Below are 15,687 nucleotides of genomic sequence, written 5' to 3'. Positions count from 1 at the left end.
TGTTTGCTGCATTTCCAGAAGACCTGAGTTTGACTTTAGCACTCTCATAAAGCTGCACACACCTACCTGTATGCCAAAATATCTGATACCCTCTTGTTCTCTCAGCAGACACTTACACACAGACACTCAAAAATATAAAAACATTAAAAAAACACAAAATCCTTAGCACATCTTAAATCAAAAGCATGTATCATCTCACTAGACTCATATTTACCCAAATTGAACATCAATTTCTACTGAGTAAATCGTCAGGCAACTAGAAATAGAAAGCAACTTTCAAAATCAGAAAAAAAGGTCTTCAATAGAAAACCTATATTAAGCTTCTAAGCTAATAGTAAAATTCAGAACAATTCCCCACAAAATCACTAATAAAGATTTTGCTTTATGCAATTTTTACTAGAAGATCTACCTAGTGCATTTTAAAATTATTTACTGGATTAAAATATAACATCATTTACCTCTTTTCTCCCTTCAAGGCCTCCCATAGGTCTCTCCAAATCCATGGCCTCTTTTTTTCATTAATTACTTACATACATATAGATATTTATTTCTAAATGAAAAGGTCCAATCTGCTCATCTGTACATTAGTTGTTTTCATGGATGATCATCTAGTATTGGATAAACAAGTGTGCTCTTTCCTGTCGTAAACTATTTTTTCCTGCTCTCAGAATTCCTTAGTTGCCTGTCCCTCTTTGTCTAGGATTGAGGACTCCTGAGCTCTCCCTTATTAGCAGGCTTATTGATATGTTTCTTGTTCATCTCAGGTCATATTGGTGAGACTTTAAGGGTATGCACGCTGCCATTTCTAGGTGATACAATCTCACATGAACCTTAAGTGTAGGCCTTTTATTTAAGATGTGTTATTTGGTGCCAGGCTCTATAACCACATTTTGGTTGATTATTATTTTCTGTAGTGGTATCAGTCTTTTACAAAGAGGAGTTTTCTTGATGGTGGCTAAGGACTATACTTTTCTATGAGTATGAAGAAAAATATTTACAATGTCCTTGAAAATTGTGGTGGGTTAGTAAAGTAGTGGTTACCTGTTCTCCTCCAAGACCCATGGACTTCACTAGCCCCAGAGAATTAGCTACAGTACCAGATATGATTTCCTTCTTGTAGAGCAGCTCTTAAGGACAAATAGGAAACAGTTGGTTCCTGCTAATCTATGCATATCACTACTGCACACTCAGTTTATCCTACCATTTCCGTCATTATCTTAGTTCATAGGTGACATAGTTGGACGGGACAGTTTTCTTTATTTGGAAGTATCATGACTCTAAAAGCTAGTCTGAAGGGAGGAAGTTTTCAGATCATTTTCAGTTCAAGGGTCTCTGGATCCTGTATTTGAATTTTATTCTGTCTTCACAATTGGAACTTACCTTCCAACTTTAGGATCAATAGCAATAGCTGGTATGTTTATTAGCTGGAGTCTCTTGAACAACAATCTAACAGCTGAAAAGAAGTTTTTCATGCCTGGTGTTGTGTGTCTTTAATAAATGGTTGTTTGGCTCTGGGAGGAGGGGAGACACCAACAACCCAGATAAGATATTTCCATTTACCCACGTGACATAGAATATTTTTAGTTGTATAGTTAATGGTATGATTCCTTATATTTTCATATATATATATATATATATATATATATATATGTATATATACATATATTTTTTTCATATATATGTTTTCATATATATATATGTTTTCATATATATGTTTTCATATATATATATATATATATATATATATATATACTGTTAGTTTACACTCCTACCTCATTTTATATATATTTATTTCCCATTCCACTAATGAGAGTCCCTCCTTTAGTCTAAAAACCACTTAAAACCTATTATTCCAAACCCTACCTTCTAACAACGTCCATTCATGCTTTCATAGCTTCTGAAGTTATCCTCGGATATATACTCATAGCTGAAGATTTCAATCTTGGTGCCTCAGTTGAGATAAAATGTGATATTTGGCTCTCTGGGTCTGAGTTACATCATTCACTATGGTCTTTTCTAAAATTCTATCCATTTAATTACAGATTTCATAATTCCATTTGTCTTTACAGCTGAAGGGTATTCCATAGTGTATGTGAACCATATCTTCACTATCCATTAATTAGCTGAGGGTCATTTAGGATGTTTTGATTTCCTTGTTTTTGTAAATCAGATACCAATGAATGAATAAGGCTGAGTATACTCATGTGGAATAGGAAGTTGAGTCCTTTGGGCATATGCAAAAGAGTGGTGCACCTGAGTAATACCTTAGATTTGTTTTGAGCTTCCTGAGTTATACACACTGACTTCCACAGTGACTGTATAAAACCAATTCTTATCTCAGAAGGAGTCAATGGAAAGATAATAAAAGATAGGATGAATCAAAACCAGAAAAAAAACCCTACCATGTAATTTTATATGTGCAAACAAAACTCAAGGCATTTAAAGGAAATGACATCTTCAAGAAAGAAACTGTAATTTCTCCTGCATATGTGTGTGTGCATGTGTGTGTGTGTGTGTGTGTGTGTGTGTGCGTGTGAGAGAGAGAGAGAGAGAGAGAGAGAGAGAGAGAGAGAGAGAGAGAGAGAGAGAGAGAGAGAGAGATTTAGAACTGTCCATGGGTGTACTACAAAAATTAATATATATTTTAAGTAATAATGACAACCATAAATTCACTTCATTTTAAAGTAGTTATTTTACATGCTATATAGATGTGAAGGAACATAACACAAGGGACTTTTATATTGTGACTGCTTTTATTCATTGTCCAACCTGCATGCTCAGTCTTGTGGATCCTTTTACTTTAATCTACTCATAAGAGTTCTTTCAGATAACATCTCATTTTCTAAAGAATGACCTTCTAGAATCCAATTTAATTATTAGTTTAAGTTTACACCTGACTATAGCTCAGGAAGTGGAGCTCTTTAACTCTATTTTAATGGTACCTTCTATTTTGAAAGTGGAAATCTGATCATCCTTAGGCCCAGACACATCTTCAGGAACAGAATCTGTTCCTTCAGGCTTTTTATCACCTGTCAAAGTAGTAGACTCTAATTCTTTCTCTGAGGTGTCTGCTACCTGGGACAATCGATGTTCTTTTAGTAGAACCTGATCGGCAGGGGTTTGTTGTGAAGGTGGAAGTGGATCTTCAGCAGGCATATTTTCTACAGGAAACTCTTGCATAGTAACCACATCAGTTTTTAAAGGCTGTTCAACAACAGGAGACTCTTCTACAGGGGTCTCAGGTGGTTGAGGTTGAACATCAACAGAAGCTTTTTTAGGGCTCTCTTCAACAAATGTCAATTGTATTTCCACAATGGTTTCTTCTGCAGGAATCCCCTCAGATAAAGGAGACCTAACTTCAGCTGCAGAGGCTTCTTCTTCTGGGACCACTTTTGGAAAGACCTCCTCAGCTGGTAGAGGCTGATCTTCAACTGGTGCCACTTCGGTGGGAGTATCCTCAATTTGTAGAACCTGAATTTCTGTAGGAGCCTCATCTGTAGGAGCTAATGAAGGATGAACTGCAGAAGCTTCTGCAGTATCTGCCTCAGCTGCTGGAAGCTGAGCTTCAACGTGGTTTTCTTCTCTTGGAGCAGCCTCAAATGATGAAGGCTGGACTTCAACCGTGTCCTCTCCTACAGGGTATTCATCAGCTGGAAGAGTCTGAACTTCAGCTGGGACACCTACTGCAATGTCCTCCTCAGCTGGCAGAGGTTGCACTTCAACTGATAAATCATCTAAAGGGACCTCCTCAGCTTGTGGAATCACAACTTCTTCTAGAGGAATACTTTCTAAAGGAGTCTTCTCAAAGGATGGAGGCTGAACTTCTGCAGAAGCCTGTTCAGCAGGGGACTCACCTGATAAAGGTATGACCTCTGCAGGACTTTTCTTAGCTTGTGGATGCTGAACCTCTGTGGGGACTTCTTGTGCAGGGCTCTCCTCAGTTGGTGGAGGTAGACCTTCTGAAGGGTCCTTCTCAGCTTGTGGAGGTTGGACTTCTGCAGAGGCAGGACCCTCTTCAATTGGTGGAGGTGAAACTTCTGCAGGGCTCTCCTCAGTTGCTGGAGGTGGAACTTCTGCAGAACCCTCTTCAGCTGGTAGAGGTGGAACTTCTACAGAGGCCTCCTCAGCTGATGGAGGTGGAACTTCTGCAAGATCCTCCTCAACTGGTGGAGGTGGGACTTCTGCAAGGTCCTCCTCAGCTGGTAGAGGTAGAACTTCTACTGGGGCTTCTTCAGCTGATGGAGATAGAACTTCTGCAGGGGTCTCCTCAGCTGGTGGAGGTGGAACTTCTACTGGGTTCTCCTCAGTTGCTGGAGGTGGAACTTCTTCAGGGGCCTTCTCAGCTGGTGGAATTGGGATTTCTACAGGGACCTCCTCAGCTGGTGGAGGTGGGACATCTGCAGAGGCCTCCTCAGCTGGTGGAGGTGGGACTTCTGCAAGGCCTTCCTCAGTTACTAGAGGTTGAACTTCTTCAGGGATTGCTTCAGCTGCTGGAAGTTGAACTTCTGCAGGGCCCTCCTCAGATGGTGGAGGTTGCACTTCTGCAGGGGCCTTCTCAGCTGGTAGAGGTAGAGCTTCTGCAGGGGTCTCCTCAGCTGTTGGAGGTGGGACATCTGCGGGGGCTTCCTCAGTTACTGGAGGTGGCACTTCTGCAGGGCCCTCCTCAGCTGGTGGAGGTGGCACTTCTGCAGCGGCCTCCTCAGCTGGTGGAGGTAGAACTTCTGCAGGGGCCTCCTCAGCTGGTGGAGGTGGGACATCTGCAGGGGCTTCCTCAGTTACTGGAGGTGGCACTTCTGCAGGGCCCTCTTCAGCTGGTGGAGGTAGAACTTCTGCAGGGGCCTCCTCAGCTGGTGGAGGTGGGACATCTGCAGGGGCTTCCTCAGTTACTGGAGGTGGCACTTCTGAAGGGCCCTCCTCAGCTGGTGGAGGTGGCACTTCTGCAGGGGCCTCCTCAGCTGGTGGAGGTGGGACATCTGCAGGGGCTTCCTCAGTTACTGGAGGTGGCACTTCTGCAGGGCCCTCCTCAGCTGGTGGAGGTGGCACTTCTGCAGAGGTCTCCTCAGCTGGTGGAGGTAGAACTTCTGCAGGGGCCTCCTCAGCTGGTGGAGGTAGAACTTCTGCAGGGGCCTCCTCAGCTGGTGGAGGTAGAACTTCTGCAGGGGCCTCCTCAGCTGGTGGAAGTGGGACTTCTGCAAGGCCTTCCTCAGTCACTGGAGGTTGAACTTCTCCAGGGACCTCTTCAGCTGCTGAAGGTTGAACTTCTGCAAGGCCCTTCTCAGATGGTGGAGGTTGAACTTCTGCAGGGCCCTCCTCAGATGGTAGAGGTTGAACTTCTGCAGGGGCTTTCTCAGCTGGTGGAGATAGAACTTCTGCAGGGGGCTTTTCAGCTGGTGGAGACAGAACTTCTGCAGGGGTCTCCTCAGCTGGTGGAGGAGAGACTTCTGCAGGGGCCTCCTCAGCTGGTGGAGATAGAACTCCTGCAGGGGTCTCCTCAGCTAGTGGAGGTGGAACTTCTGCAGGGCCCTCCTCAGCTGGTGGAGGTGGGACTTCTGTAGGGGTCTCCTCAGCTAGTGGAGGTGGAACTTCTGCAGGGGCCTCCTCAGATGGTGGAGGTGGGACTTCTACATGGCCCTTCTCAGTCATTGGAGGTTGAACTTCTTCAGGGACCTCTTTAGTTGCTGGAGTTTGAACTTCTTCAGGTCTCTCCTCAGATGGCGGTGGTGGAACTTCAGCAGGCCCCTCCTCTTCTAGTGGAGGTGAGACTTCTGCAAGGGCCTTCTCAGTTGCTGGAGGTATAACTTCTGTAGGGGCCTCCTCAGTTGCTGAAGTTGGGACTTCTGCAAGGGCCTCTTCAGCTGCTGGAGGCAGAACTTCTGTGGGGCCCTCCTCAGTTGCTGGAGGTGGAACTTCTGCAGGTGCCTCCTCATTTGGTGGAAGTGGAACATCTGCAGGGATCTCCTCAGTTGGTGGAGGTAGAACTTCTGCATGACCTTCTGTAGTTGTTGGAGGTTTCACTTCTTCAGGGCCCTCTGCAGTTGCTGGAGGTAGAACTTCTACAGGGCCCTCCTCACCTGGTGGAGGTAGAACTTCTGCATGGCCTTCTGCAGCTGCTCGAGGTTGAACTTCTTCAGGGACCTCTGCAGTTGCTGAGGTCTGACCTTCTACAGGATGCTCTTCAGTTGCTGCAGATGGAAGATCTGTAGGGCCCTCCTCAGTTGCTGGAGGTGGAACTTCTTCAGGTCCTTCCACAGTTGGTGGAGGTGGAACTTCTGCAAAGCCCTCCTCAGCCAGTGAAGGTGGTACTTCTGTAGGGGCCTCCTCAGCTGGTGCAGGTGGAACTTCTGCAGGGCCCTCTTCAGTTAGAGGAGGTGGAACTTCTGCAGGGCTCTCCTCAACTGGTGGAGGAAGTACTTCTGCAGGACCCTCTTCAGTTGCTGAAGGTGAAACTTCTGCAGGGCCCTCTTCAGTTGCTGAAGGTGGAACTTCTGCAGGGCCCTCCTCAGTTGGTAGAGGTGAAACTTCTATTGGGCCCTCCTCAGCTGGTGGAGGTGGAACCTCTGCAGGGCCCTCTTCAGTTAGTAGAGGTGGAACATCTACAGGCCCCTCTTCAGTTGGTGGAGGTGGAACTTCTGCAGGCTCCCCTTCAGTTAGTGAAGGTATAACTTCTTCAGGTCCCTCCTCAGCTGACGGAGGTGGAACTTCTGAAGGTCTCTCTTCAGTTGTTGGAGGTGGAACTTCTGCAGACTCCTCTTCAGTTGTTGGAGGTGGAACTTCTTCAGGTCTCTCCTCAGCTGGTGGAGGTAGAATGTCCACAGGGCCCTCCTCAGTTGGAGATAGAACTTCTGCAGTCATGTCTTCTAGAGTGCCCTGTTCAGTTGGTGGAGGAAGAACTTCTGAAGGAGCCACTTCTTCAGAAGCATCCTCTGCTGATGGAGGCTGAACTTCTGCAGTAAACTCATTTGCAGAGACTTCCTCAATTATTGGAGGCTGATCATCTTCAAAGACTTCATCAATAGCAAATTTCTTATCTATTACAATAACAATTTCTGCAGAGCCTGCAACTATTGGTAAATGAACTTCAGCAGGTACATCTTTAGAAGACTCTTCAGACAGAGGCTGAACTTCACCAGTTGTCTCTTCAGCAGTAGTAGACTCTGTTCTACCTGAGTCTTCAAGCATAGTGTCAATTGCTGAAGACTGAACTTTCTCAAGCACCTCTTCTGTGGGGGGAACCATATCTTCAACAGGAAGTTCTGAAGGAGCCACTTCAGTTCCTTGGGGATACTGTTGCTCAGAAGACTTGTCTGAAAGAGCCCCTTGCACTAATGGAAGACTAATGTCAGCAGGGGGCTCTATAGAAGAAAACTCATCAGCTGGTGGAGCCTGTATGTCTACAATGTCTTTTGCAGTTGTAGTGGCTATCTCAGCTGCAGAGGTCTCTTCAGCTGGAGATGATGCTTGGACAGGGGTCTGCTCTGTAAAGCGCTCTGCTTTACCTGTTGTGTCATCAGCTGGTAGAGCCTGTAATTCACCAGAAATCTCACCTTCAGTGAAAGACATCATGGCCTCAGGGATATTTTCAGTTGACACTACCTCTATTTTGAGAGAACCATTTATTTCAACCAAAGAACCTTCTTGTGCAATGGGCATTGTTTCTTCCTTTGACTTAGTCGGGGAGCTACCTGCCATAGACCTGATAGTAAATTCTAACTCACTGAAGTAGGTCTGTTGTTCTTTGTCCACTTTATCTTTCGGGCAAATGTTTATCAGACTCCAGTCACCAGTACAGCTGGTCTGCTGTGATCTGTCTATTAAATGACTGGTGGGTCTGCCTGTTGGAATCTCTACTTCTGGAATACTCTGTGGCAATTCAGGAGCTGTTTCTCCAACACCAGCTGTGTTTTCTTCAAGTGTAAGTGTTTTATCAATGAATAAAACTTTGTCTTCCACAGAAGTGTCTGTCTGAAAAGATTTGTCAGTCATTTCTTGACCATGCTTTCTCTTCATCCAAGTTTGCTGAAGTTGAGAGGACAGTCTAAGAGACTCATATTCTTTTCCAGAGTAGTTGTCTTTACTTCCAGGAATATTACCAATACTATGGGTAGCTTTAGGAGCAGAAGGTTGTACTGCAGCCATGGCTTTCTTTTTTTCTGTTATTTCAGTTTGCTGGGACTTATCTACCATCGGTTGGCTGGGTCGTCTTCTCCTTCTATATTCCTGCCTCCCTAATGATATAGGCTGTTCAGGTTCCTCACTTTCTTCCATTTCTATGACTGATGATGTCCAAAATGATCAGTCTTCAAACAATTAATCATTAAGAATCATAAATGTACTAGATGGTTACACCTTTGCCTTCCTTCATTGAGTTTTTTTATTGAGCTCAAGAAAAAATAATTCATAAATTATACCATCCTTTACTACACTCCTGTTGGATCCCACCTTACTCATCCATCATCTTTCTTCTTATGTTTCTGTTAGGACATATCTCACTTTTAGAAGTTTCTCCTCAAGGGTTTGTGACATCACAGCCAATTTTTTTCAAAGTTCCGAAAGTTATATTACCAGCAGTATTCAACTTGTATTCCCACAAGCACTGAAAAAAGTAAGTGTCTACTTTTTAAAAAATCTAGTTGAAAGGAGCATGTTTCTCCCAAAAGGAAAACAAATTAATCTCAAGAAAGCTGCTAATTATTAAAGTCTTTTGAGCTTGCAACTTGGTTATTTTCCGGACATTATAAAACAGAACTCAGCATCCTAGAGCAGGTTTTCAATTATTAGAATTGACATATCTGTAGGAATTTCTGATAAATATACATTTATAGGACTTGAAAAGAAGCTGCTAATCTTTAGAAGATTCATGATTCAGAAGTCAATATCCATGGAAGCTCCATTCTTCTGCTTTTAAATTTGAGTGACCACAGTGTTCTATTGCCAAAAGGTATTTCATGCTTTTGGTCTTGAACAATATAAGGTATCTTTAATTTCATCTATAGTGTTCCAAATGTGAGGCTATTGATTCAAAATATATGTCAGATTAAAAATGTTTCTCTCTATAGATTTTGTTGGAATGAATGCTACAAGAGAAAAATGTCATCTATCTGGTAATGAATGGGACTGCTTTCATTAAGGGCATTTTACAGGAATGAAAGGAAAATGAAAGAGGAGAGGAGAGACTACTAAGAATATATTGTATACATTTAGGAAATTTTCAAATAACAAAATTAATCAATAAAAATGTGTACTGAAGTGTTGGAAAAGAGAAATGCCACTGAAGTATATCATAGATGGCAACAAAGAATATTGTATAGAGATAGAAATGGAGAGAACCTCTTACTCATGTATAACACAATACTACTACAAGCTATAGATTGGTCAAACACATGCAAAAACACTCTAACAAAATCATAATAAAAAGATAAAGTTTTAAAATAAATTCCAAGGAGTCAAAGTACTGAACATTCACTAAATCATTAGTCTACAAATATTTCAAAATGTTCCTTACTGCTTCTAGACAACATGAAAGCAATTAAATAATCCTATTTTGCACACAGAGGTATTAATGGATAAGTCCTTATACCATCCTCCAAATTCATAAATTAAAGCCTAAACCCCGAGGTTCTTCTAGATACTTCTAGAAAAAAAATCTACAAAGTAGATAGACACAGATCAACTATGGCTGGCACACTGATTATCTTAGACTTCCAAGTCTCCAGAACTCTGAAAATTCATATGCTTAACAATGACTGTCTGAATATTACAACTTAATCAATGAATATTACCAACACAAATAGATGATAAATATCTGTGATGCCTATTATATTAATCATTACACATTAAATTCATATGTTAAAATGTCAACATATGATTGAAACTTGACCCATACAATTACTATGTCAATTAAAACTAAACATACATTAAAAATTTTACCTTACCCAATTATGGTTAAACTATCATAATCTGTTTATTCTTTATTTCTACTAGTAATATCAAGTTCACAGCCATGAATGATCATGCATAACATAATCAATTAATGATTTTACCTAAGATTCTAAACAGGATTGTAGTCAGTTCAAGGCACATCTTCTCATTCTAATTTTTTAAATTGAAAATAGAATCTTTTCCCATACAATATGTCCTGATTATAGTTTCCTCATATCTTATCCCTTCCATTTCCTCTGCCACCTCTGCTCTCCTCTGGATCCAGTCCCTTTCTGTCTCTCATTAGGAAAAAAAGACTTCTAAAAGATATCCAGCATTGTAGGGGAGTACCAGGACAGAGAAAATGGAGGGGGAAAGATAGGAGAATGGATGGAGAGAAGAGGACTTATGGGGCATATTGGGGGAGGAGACTGGGAAAGGGGAAAGCTTTTCGAATGTAAACAAAGAATATAGAAAATTTAAAAAAGATAACAATAAAACATAAAAAATCAGATTGAAAAGATAAAACAAAAACCATCAAATTAAGGTTGGAGGAGGCAACCCAACTAAAGAAAAAGGGCACAAGAAAATTCATAAGCATTAGAGACACACTCATTCACACATTCAAGAGTCCCATAAAAATATGAAGCTGAAAGCTACATTATACAGTGCAGGACCTGGTTAGACCCTGTGAGCCTTGTGTTTGCTCCTTTCAGTCTCTGTGAGTTCCTATGAGTCTCGCTCAGTTAATTCAGAGGGCCTTGATCTCCTGGTATTCTCTATCCCCTCTGGATCCCCTTTCTTCCTTCTCTTCCATGGAGTTTTCTAAGCTGTGATGGGAAGGATTATATATATGAAGGGAAGGACATCGATTTAGATCTATGCATTCCAAGGACTGATTGTAGTTCTCTGCATCTGTTTCTGTCTGCTGCAGAAAGAAGCTTCTCTGAGAATTGCACACTATTTCTTTTTTGTTTGTTTTTATTCTTTAATGTTTTTTTTTTACCATCCAGTCATTATCCCCTTCCCAGTCCACTCTCTGACTGTTCTTCATTCCATTCCTCCTCCCCCACATCCCCATCTCCAAGAAGATGAACCTACCACCACCCCACCAGACTTCCGATCTTCTCTCACAGAAGCCACACCAGGAAGTCCTCTGCTATATATGTGTCGCAGGGCCTCAGACTAGTTCATGTGTGGTGCTTGGTTGGTGGCTCAGTGTCTGAGAGATCTCAGGGGTCCAGGTTAACTGAGACTGCTGGTCTTCCTATGGGGTTGCCCTACTCCTCAGCTTCTTCCAGCTTTTCCCTAATTCAACCACAAGGGTCTCCAGCTTCTGTCCATTGGTTGGGTGTTAAGTATCTCTTTCAGCTGCTTGTTGGGCCTCTCTGAGGGTATCCATGCTAGGTTCCTCTCTGTAAGCACACCATATCATAGTATATGATAGTATCAGACCTTGAAGCCTCCTCAACTTGAGCTGAATCCTAATTTGGGCTGATCACTGGACCTCCTTTCCCTCAGGCTCTTCTTCATTTTTGTACCTGAAGTTCTTTCAGACAGGAACAATTCTGAGTAAGATGCTTTGCCTGTGGGATGGCAACCCCATCCCTCCACTTGATGACCTGTTTTTCTACTGGAGGTAGATACTACAAGTTCCCTCTCCCCACCGTAGGGCATTTCATCTAAGATTTCCCCCCCTTTGAGTTCTGAGAGTCTCACCTCACTATTCTCTGATACATTACAAAGGTTCCCCCACCTCCCACCTCCTGAGGTTGCCTGTTTCAATACTTTTTGCTGGTTCACAAGGCTTCCGTCCTGTTCTTCTCCCCATCTCCAATACTTGATCATGTTTCCCTTTTCTCCTCCCTGTCCCTTCTCCCACCCAGGTCCCTCCCTCCCTCTGCCTCCCCATCCCTATGATTGTTTTCTTCTCCCTCCCAAGTAGGATTGAGGCATACTCGCTTAGGCTTGGGCTTGGGCTTCTAAATTTAATAGAAGAAAAAGTGGAAAAGAGCCTTGAACTCATTGGCATGGAGGGGGGATTTCCTTAAATGTTCAAAGTCCTTAGTGATCAGTGATCAAATTAAAATGACCCTGATATTCCACCTTACACCACCAATCAGAATGGCTAAGACCAAAAACTCAGGTGACGATACATGTTGACAAGGATGTGAAAAAGAAGAGCGCTCCTCCATTGCTGGTAGGATTGTAAACTGATACAACCGCTCTGGAAATCAACCCAGAGGCTCCTCAGAAATAGATCTACCCTGAAGACCCAGCTATACCACTCTTGGGCATATGACCCAAAAGATGCTCCACCATGCCACAGGGGCATACCCACTATGTTCATAGCAGCCTTATTTGTATACTCAGAAGCTTGAAACAACCCAGATGTCCCACAACAGAAGAATGGATACAAAAAATGTGGTTCATTTACACAATGGAGTTCTACTCAGCTATTAAGAACGAGGGTACCATGAGTTTTGCAGGCAAATTGATGGAACTAAAAATACCATCCTGAGTGAGTTAACTCATACCCAAAAGGATATGCATGGTATATACTTGATAATGAATATCTACTAGCCAAAAACATAAGAATACCCAGGATAAAACCCTCAGAACTCAAGAAGGTTAACAAGTCAAGGCCTACACATATTTCTGCAGTTAATTCAAGTGGCAACATCATTATTCTCTTTTTAAGGCTTAGAGATTTATCTTTCTTGGTAATGTCACATGATTTAGAACTTCTCACTTGATTTACATCTATTAATAAACTGTGCTTCCAAAATTAAATTGAAATCCTAGTCCTTAGCACCTGTGGGTGTAGCCTGTTGATCGGTGCCATGACGGTATACTCCGTTATTCCAGCACTTAAGAGACACAGCCAGGCAGAAAGCCAGCTTTGTTTACTTTTGGGTTTTAAGATCCCGTCTTTATATATATATATATATATATATATATATATATATAATGTGTGTGTGTGTGTGTACACATATACACATACACATATACACATACACATACAAACACACATACACATAAGCATACACATACGCATACACATATACATATACACATATAGTCTTTTGGGAGGAAGACACAGCATAAGACAGATGCAGAAAGAGTTTACAATACAAAATTGGGGATGTCTGAACGTATTAGAATACAGGAGGAGTGGTCTCCTAGGAGACAATCTAGTTCTGCCACCAACCATTTTGGTATTTGTAGCCTTCCAGGAATGTGAGAAACTAAATTTGTGTGGTTGAAAGCCAGTTTTTGGTAATTCCTGTGGGAGACATTCGTAACTAATGCAGGACGCTTTCATGGCCTCATACTTATAACAACTGCCGTGCCTTCTTATCAAGTTGAATACCTGGGGCTTTTGTTTTGGACTAAGAACTGACAAGAATTTGATACCATATGTGACTGACATAGTCCTAGAATCAAAGAACTAGAGGGATTTTCTGAGAGACTTCCACCAGATGATTTGTACTTAATTTTACCAAAAATAAATTTTCTGAATAGTATTTCATTCATTTAGAATTTTAATGAGTTTAAATGCAATAATTTATAAGTATCAAAAATGGTTGATATTAATAACTAACATATAAACTGTGATAGATAATAATGCTTTGTTTCTAACTGAATAGATAAGATAAGATAAGGCTTGAAATATGTTCCAGGATCAGTGTATGGTAAGGTCAGAAGGTATAAAATTTACATCTCTGTGTGCCTAAAAGTAAATTAAGATATCAAGAGAAACTATAAAATTAAGCCAAACTATCACATACAAATTGTTAATGTCCAGAGCACTTTAGAAATGTAATGAAAGAGACAATAGGAGACCTAAATCAGTGAAACAATATTATATATGAAAACAAGTGACCAATAAATGCATAACAAATCAGTTTACTTCTAAAATATAAATCAATGTAACATCAATACAAAATAGAGATTTAGTTTAAGCATAATAACCTTAAACTAAGGGTTCTATGATGAATAGTTTTGCACTTTAGTAGAGTTGAATTGATATAGTATCTTCTCTGAAAATTTAAAAATTACATGAAAACTGTAGTCAGGATTTATTAAAAAAGAAAATATTTTATTTTTAATAAAAAGAAGGAAAATAAATATTTTACCAAAGTTTTCTTTAATGCATCATAAATAAATAAAATTACAAATGTTTCTATGTTTTAGGGATTCCATGTATAAGAGCCTGACTATCACCAACATAATGTGTTATATATTTGAAATTGTTAAGAAAGTAAATTTTTAAGCTTAATACACAAAAGCACATAATTACATATGGTTATAAATATATTAATTAAGGTAAAACGGTGCATATATTCATCAAAACACCTACTATATTCTTTAAAATGTAAAATATTCACACATCAAATAAGATTTCTAATGTTCGGCGTGGCTAGGGTGAGGGCGTGCTGTGTGGAGCAGCCGAGCTAAGGATTCTGCAGTTTCCACAGCTGCTCAGGACGGGAGCATGTCTGCCAAGAACGTGAAGATGGCCACCAAATCGTGCCCCGAGTGCGACCAACAGAGTCCTGTTGCATGTAAATCACCTCCCTGTGGTTACATATTTATTAGTAGAAAGCTACTAAATGCAAAACATTCAGAGAAATTACCGCCGTCTATAGAAAACAAGCATGAGGCCAAGAGGAGGTGAACAGAGAGAGTTAAAAGAGAGAAGATAAATTCTACAGTAAATAAAGATTTAGAAAACAGAAAGAGATTCGAAGCAATAGCCATTCAGATCATATCAGATGAGGAAGACCTAAAAATTCATCCGCCAAAAAAACATGACGGAGAGAGGAAAAACAGGAAAAGGAAATCAACATCTATGCTAACCTCTCTGATGAGAAGGCTTTCGAGTTTTCAGTTGCTTTGGCAGAAATAAATGGAAAAATTATCAATCAAAGACTTATTCTCTGATATTTGTCTTCAAAATCCGATGCCACTTTATTCAGGATTACATCAGCAAATTCTCAGACAGCAGTGGACTCTGAGGAGCTCTCAGATGGAGTGAATGAGGACCATTGACTGTCTCTTTTCTGTTTTCTAGTCTGTGGCCGCCCTGTGGGAGCAAACCTGTGCATTAGACTTTGCTAGATATCCTTGTTTACCAAGGATTATTATCAGTGTTTTGTGTTGGGATGTTACTAATTTACAAAAAAAAAAAAAACAAAAAACAAAAAAAAAAAAACAAAAACAAATAAAACTACCAAAAAAGGCCCAGAAACTGGATGGTTATTTACAGATTGAAGGGGGAGGTGTGTCAGTGGAAATACACAGGCTGGAGCGGCTGAAGAGCGTGGTAGTTTTCAGGGGCGCACCAGAGCTGCAGCCAGAGCTGCAGCATCGTAAGTCCTGTCAGGAGAGTGACTTGTAACTGTATGTATTTCAGACTTTCACCATTAACAGATTGCATATATACGATCCACTGACTTTTAATAAATTGGTAATTGATACTTTATTGAATGGAGAATTACGAATATAGATTATAAATTCTGTCTTCAATTGACCTCTTTCTTGGGTGCTATTTTAATGATTAAAGGTAGAAGTTATATTTTTCAGAAACTTTCTAGACAGTTTGGAAATTTGGGTGCTATATGAAGAAAAGCACTTAAGGCAGTATTATAGTTCAGATATAAACAGCTTGTTTTCTTGAATGTTTATTTATTGGTTTTAAAAAACTTTTCTGTTATCAAGATGGTACTTGTTAACCTAAACACAGATATACTTATTACATAAATT

General features: G+C 40.8%; 1 protein-coding gene and 1 pseudogene across 1 annotated transcript; one reads left to right on the top strand and one right to left on the bottom strand.

Moving 5' to 3' along the window:
* Nucleotides 1-2,904: 2,904 nt before the first annotated feature.
* Fscb (fibrous sheath CABYR binding protein) lies at nt 2,905-8,265 on the bottom strand. Its single transcript, XM_052186728.1, has 4 exons — nt 6,841-8,265; nt 6,316-6,555; nt 4,624-5,127; nt 2,905-3,933 (listed from the first exon to the last, which is right to left on the bottom strand). The coding sequence occupies exons 1-4, from the start codon at nt 8,263-8,265 to the stop codon at nt 2,905-2,907; spliced, it is 3,198 nt and encodes a 1,065-aa protein (XP_052042688.1).
* A 6,151-nt stretch (nt 8,266-14,416) lies between these two features.
* Nucleotides 14,417-14,873, top strand: LOC127687920 (UPF0547 protein C16orf87 homolog; annotated as a pseudogene).
* Nucleotides 14,874-15,687: the final 814 nt, after the last annotated feature.

This window comes from Apodemus sylvaticus, chromosome 6 (assembly GCF_947179515.1).
Source record: "Apodemus sylvaticus chromosome 6, mApoSyl1.1, whole genome shotgun sequence".
Lineage (NCBI taxonomy): Eukaryota > Metazoa > Chordata > Mammalia > Rodentia > Muridae > Apodemus > Apodemus sylvaticus.
Note: the sequence above shows the minus strand (reverse complement) of the source record. Positions and strands in the feature narration are given on the sequence as shown.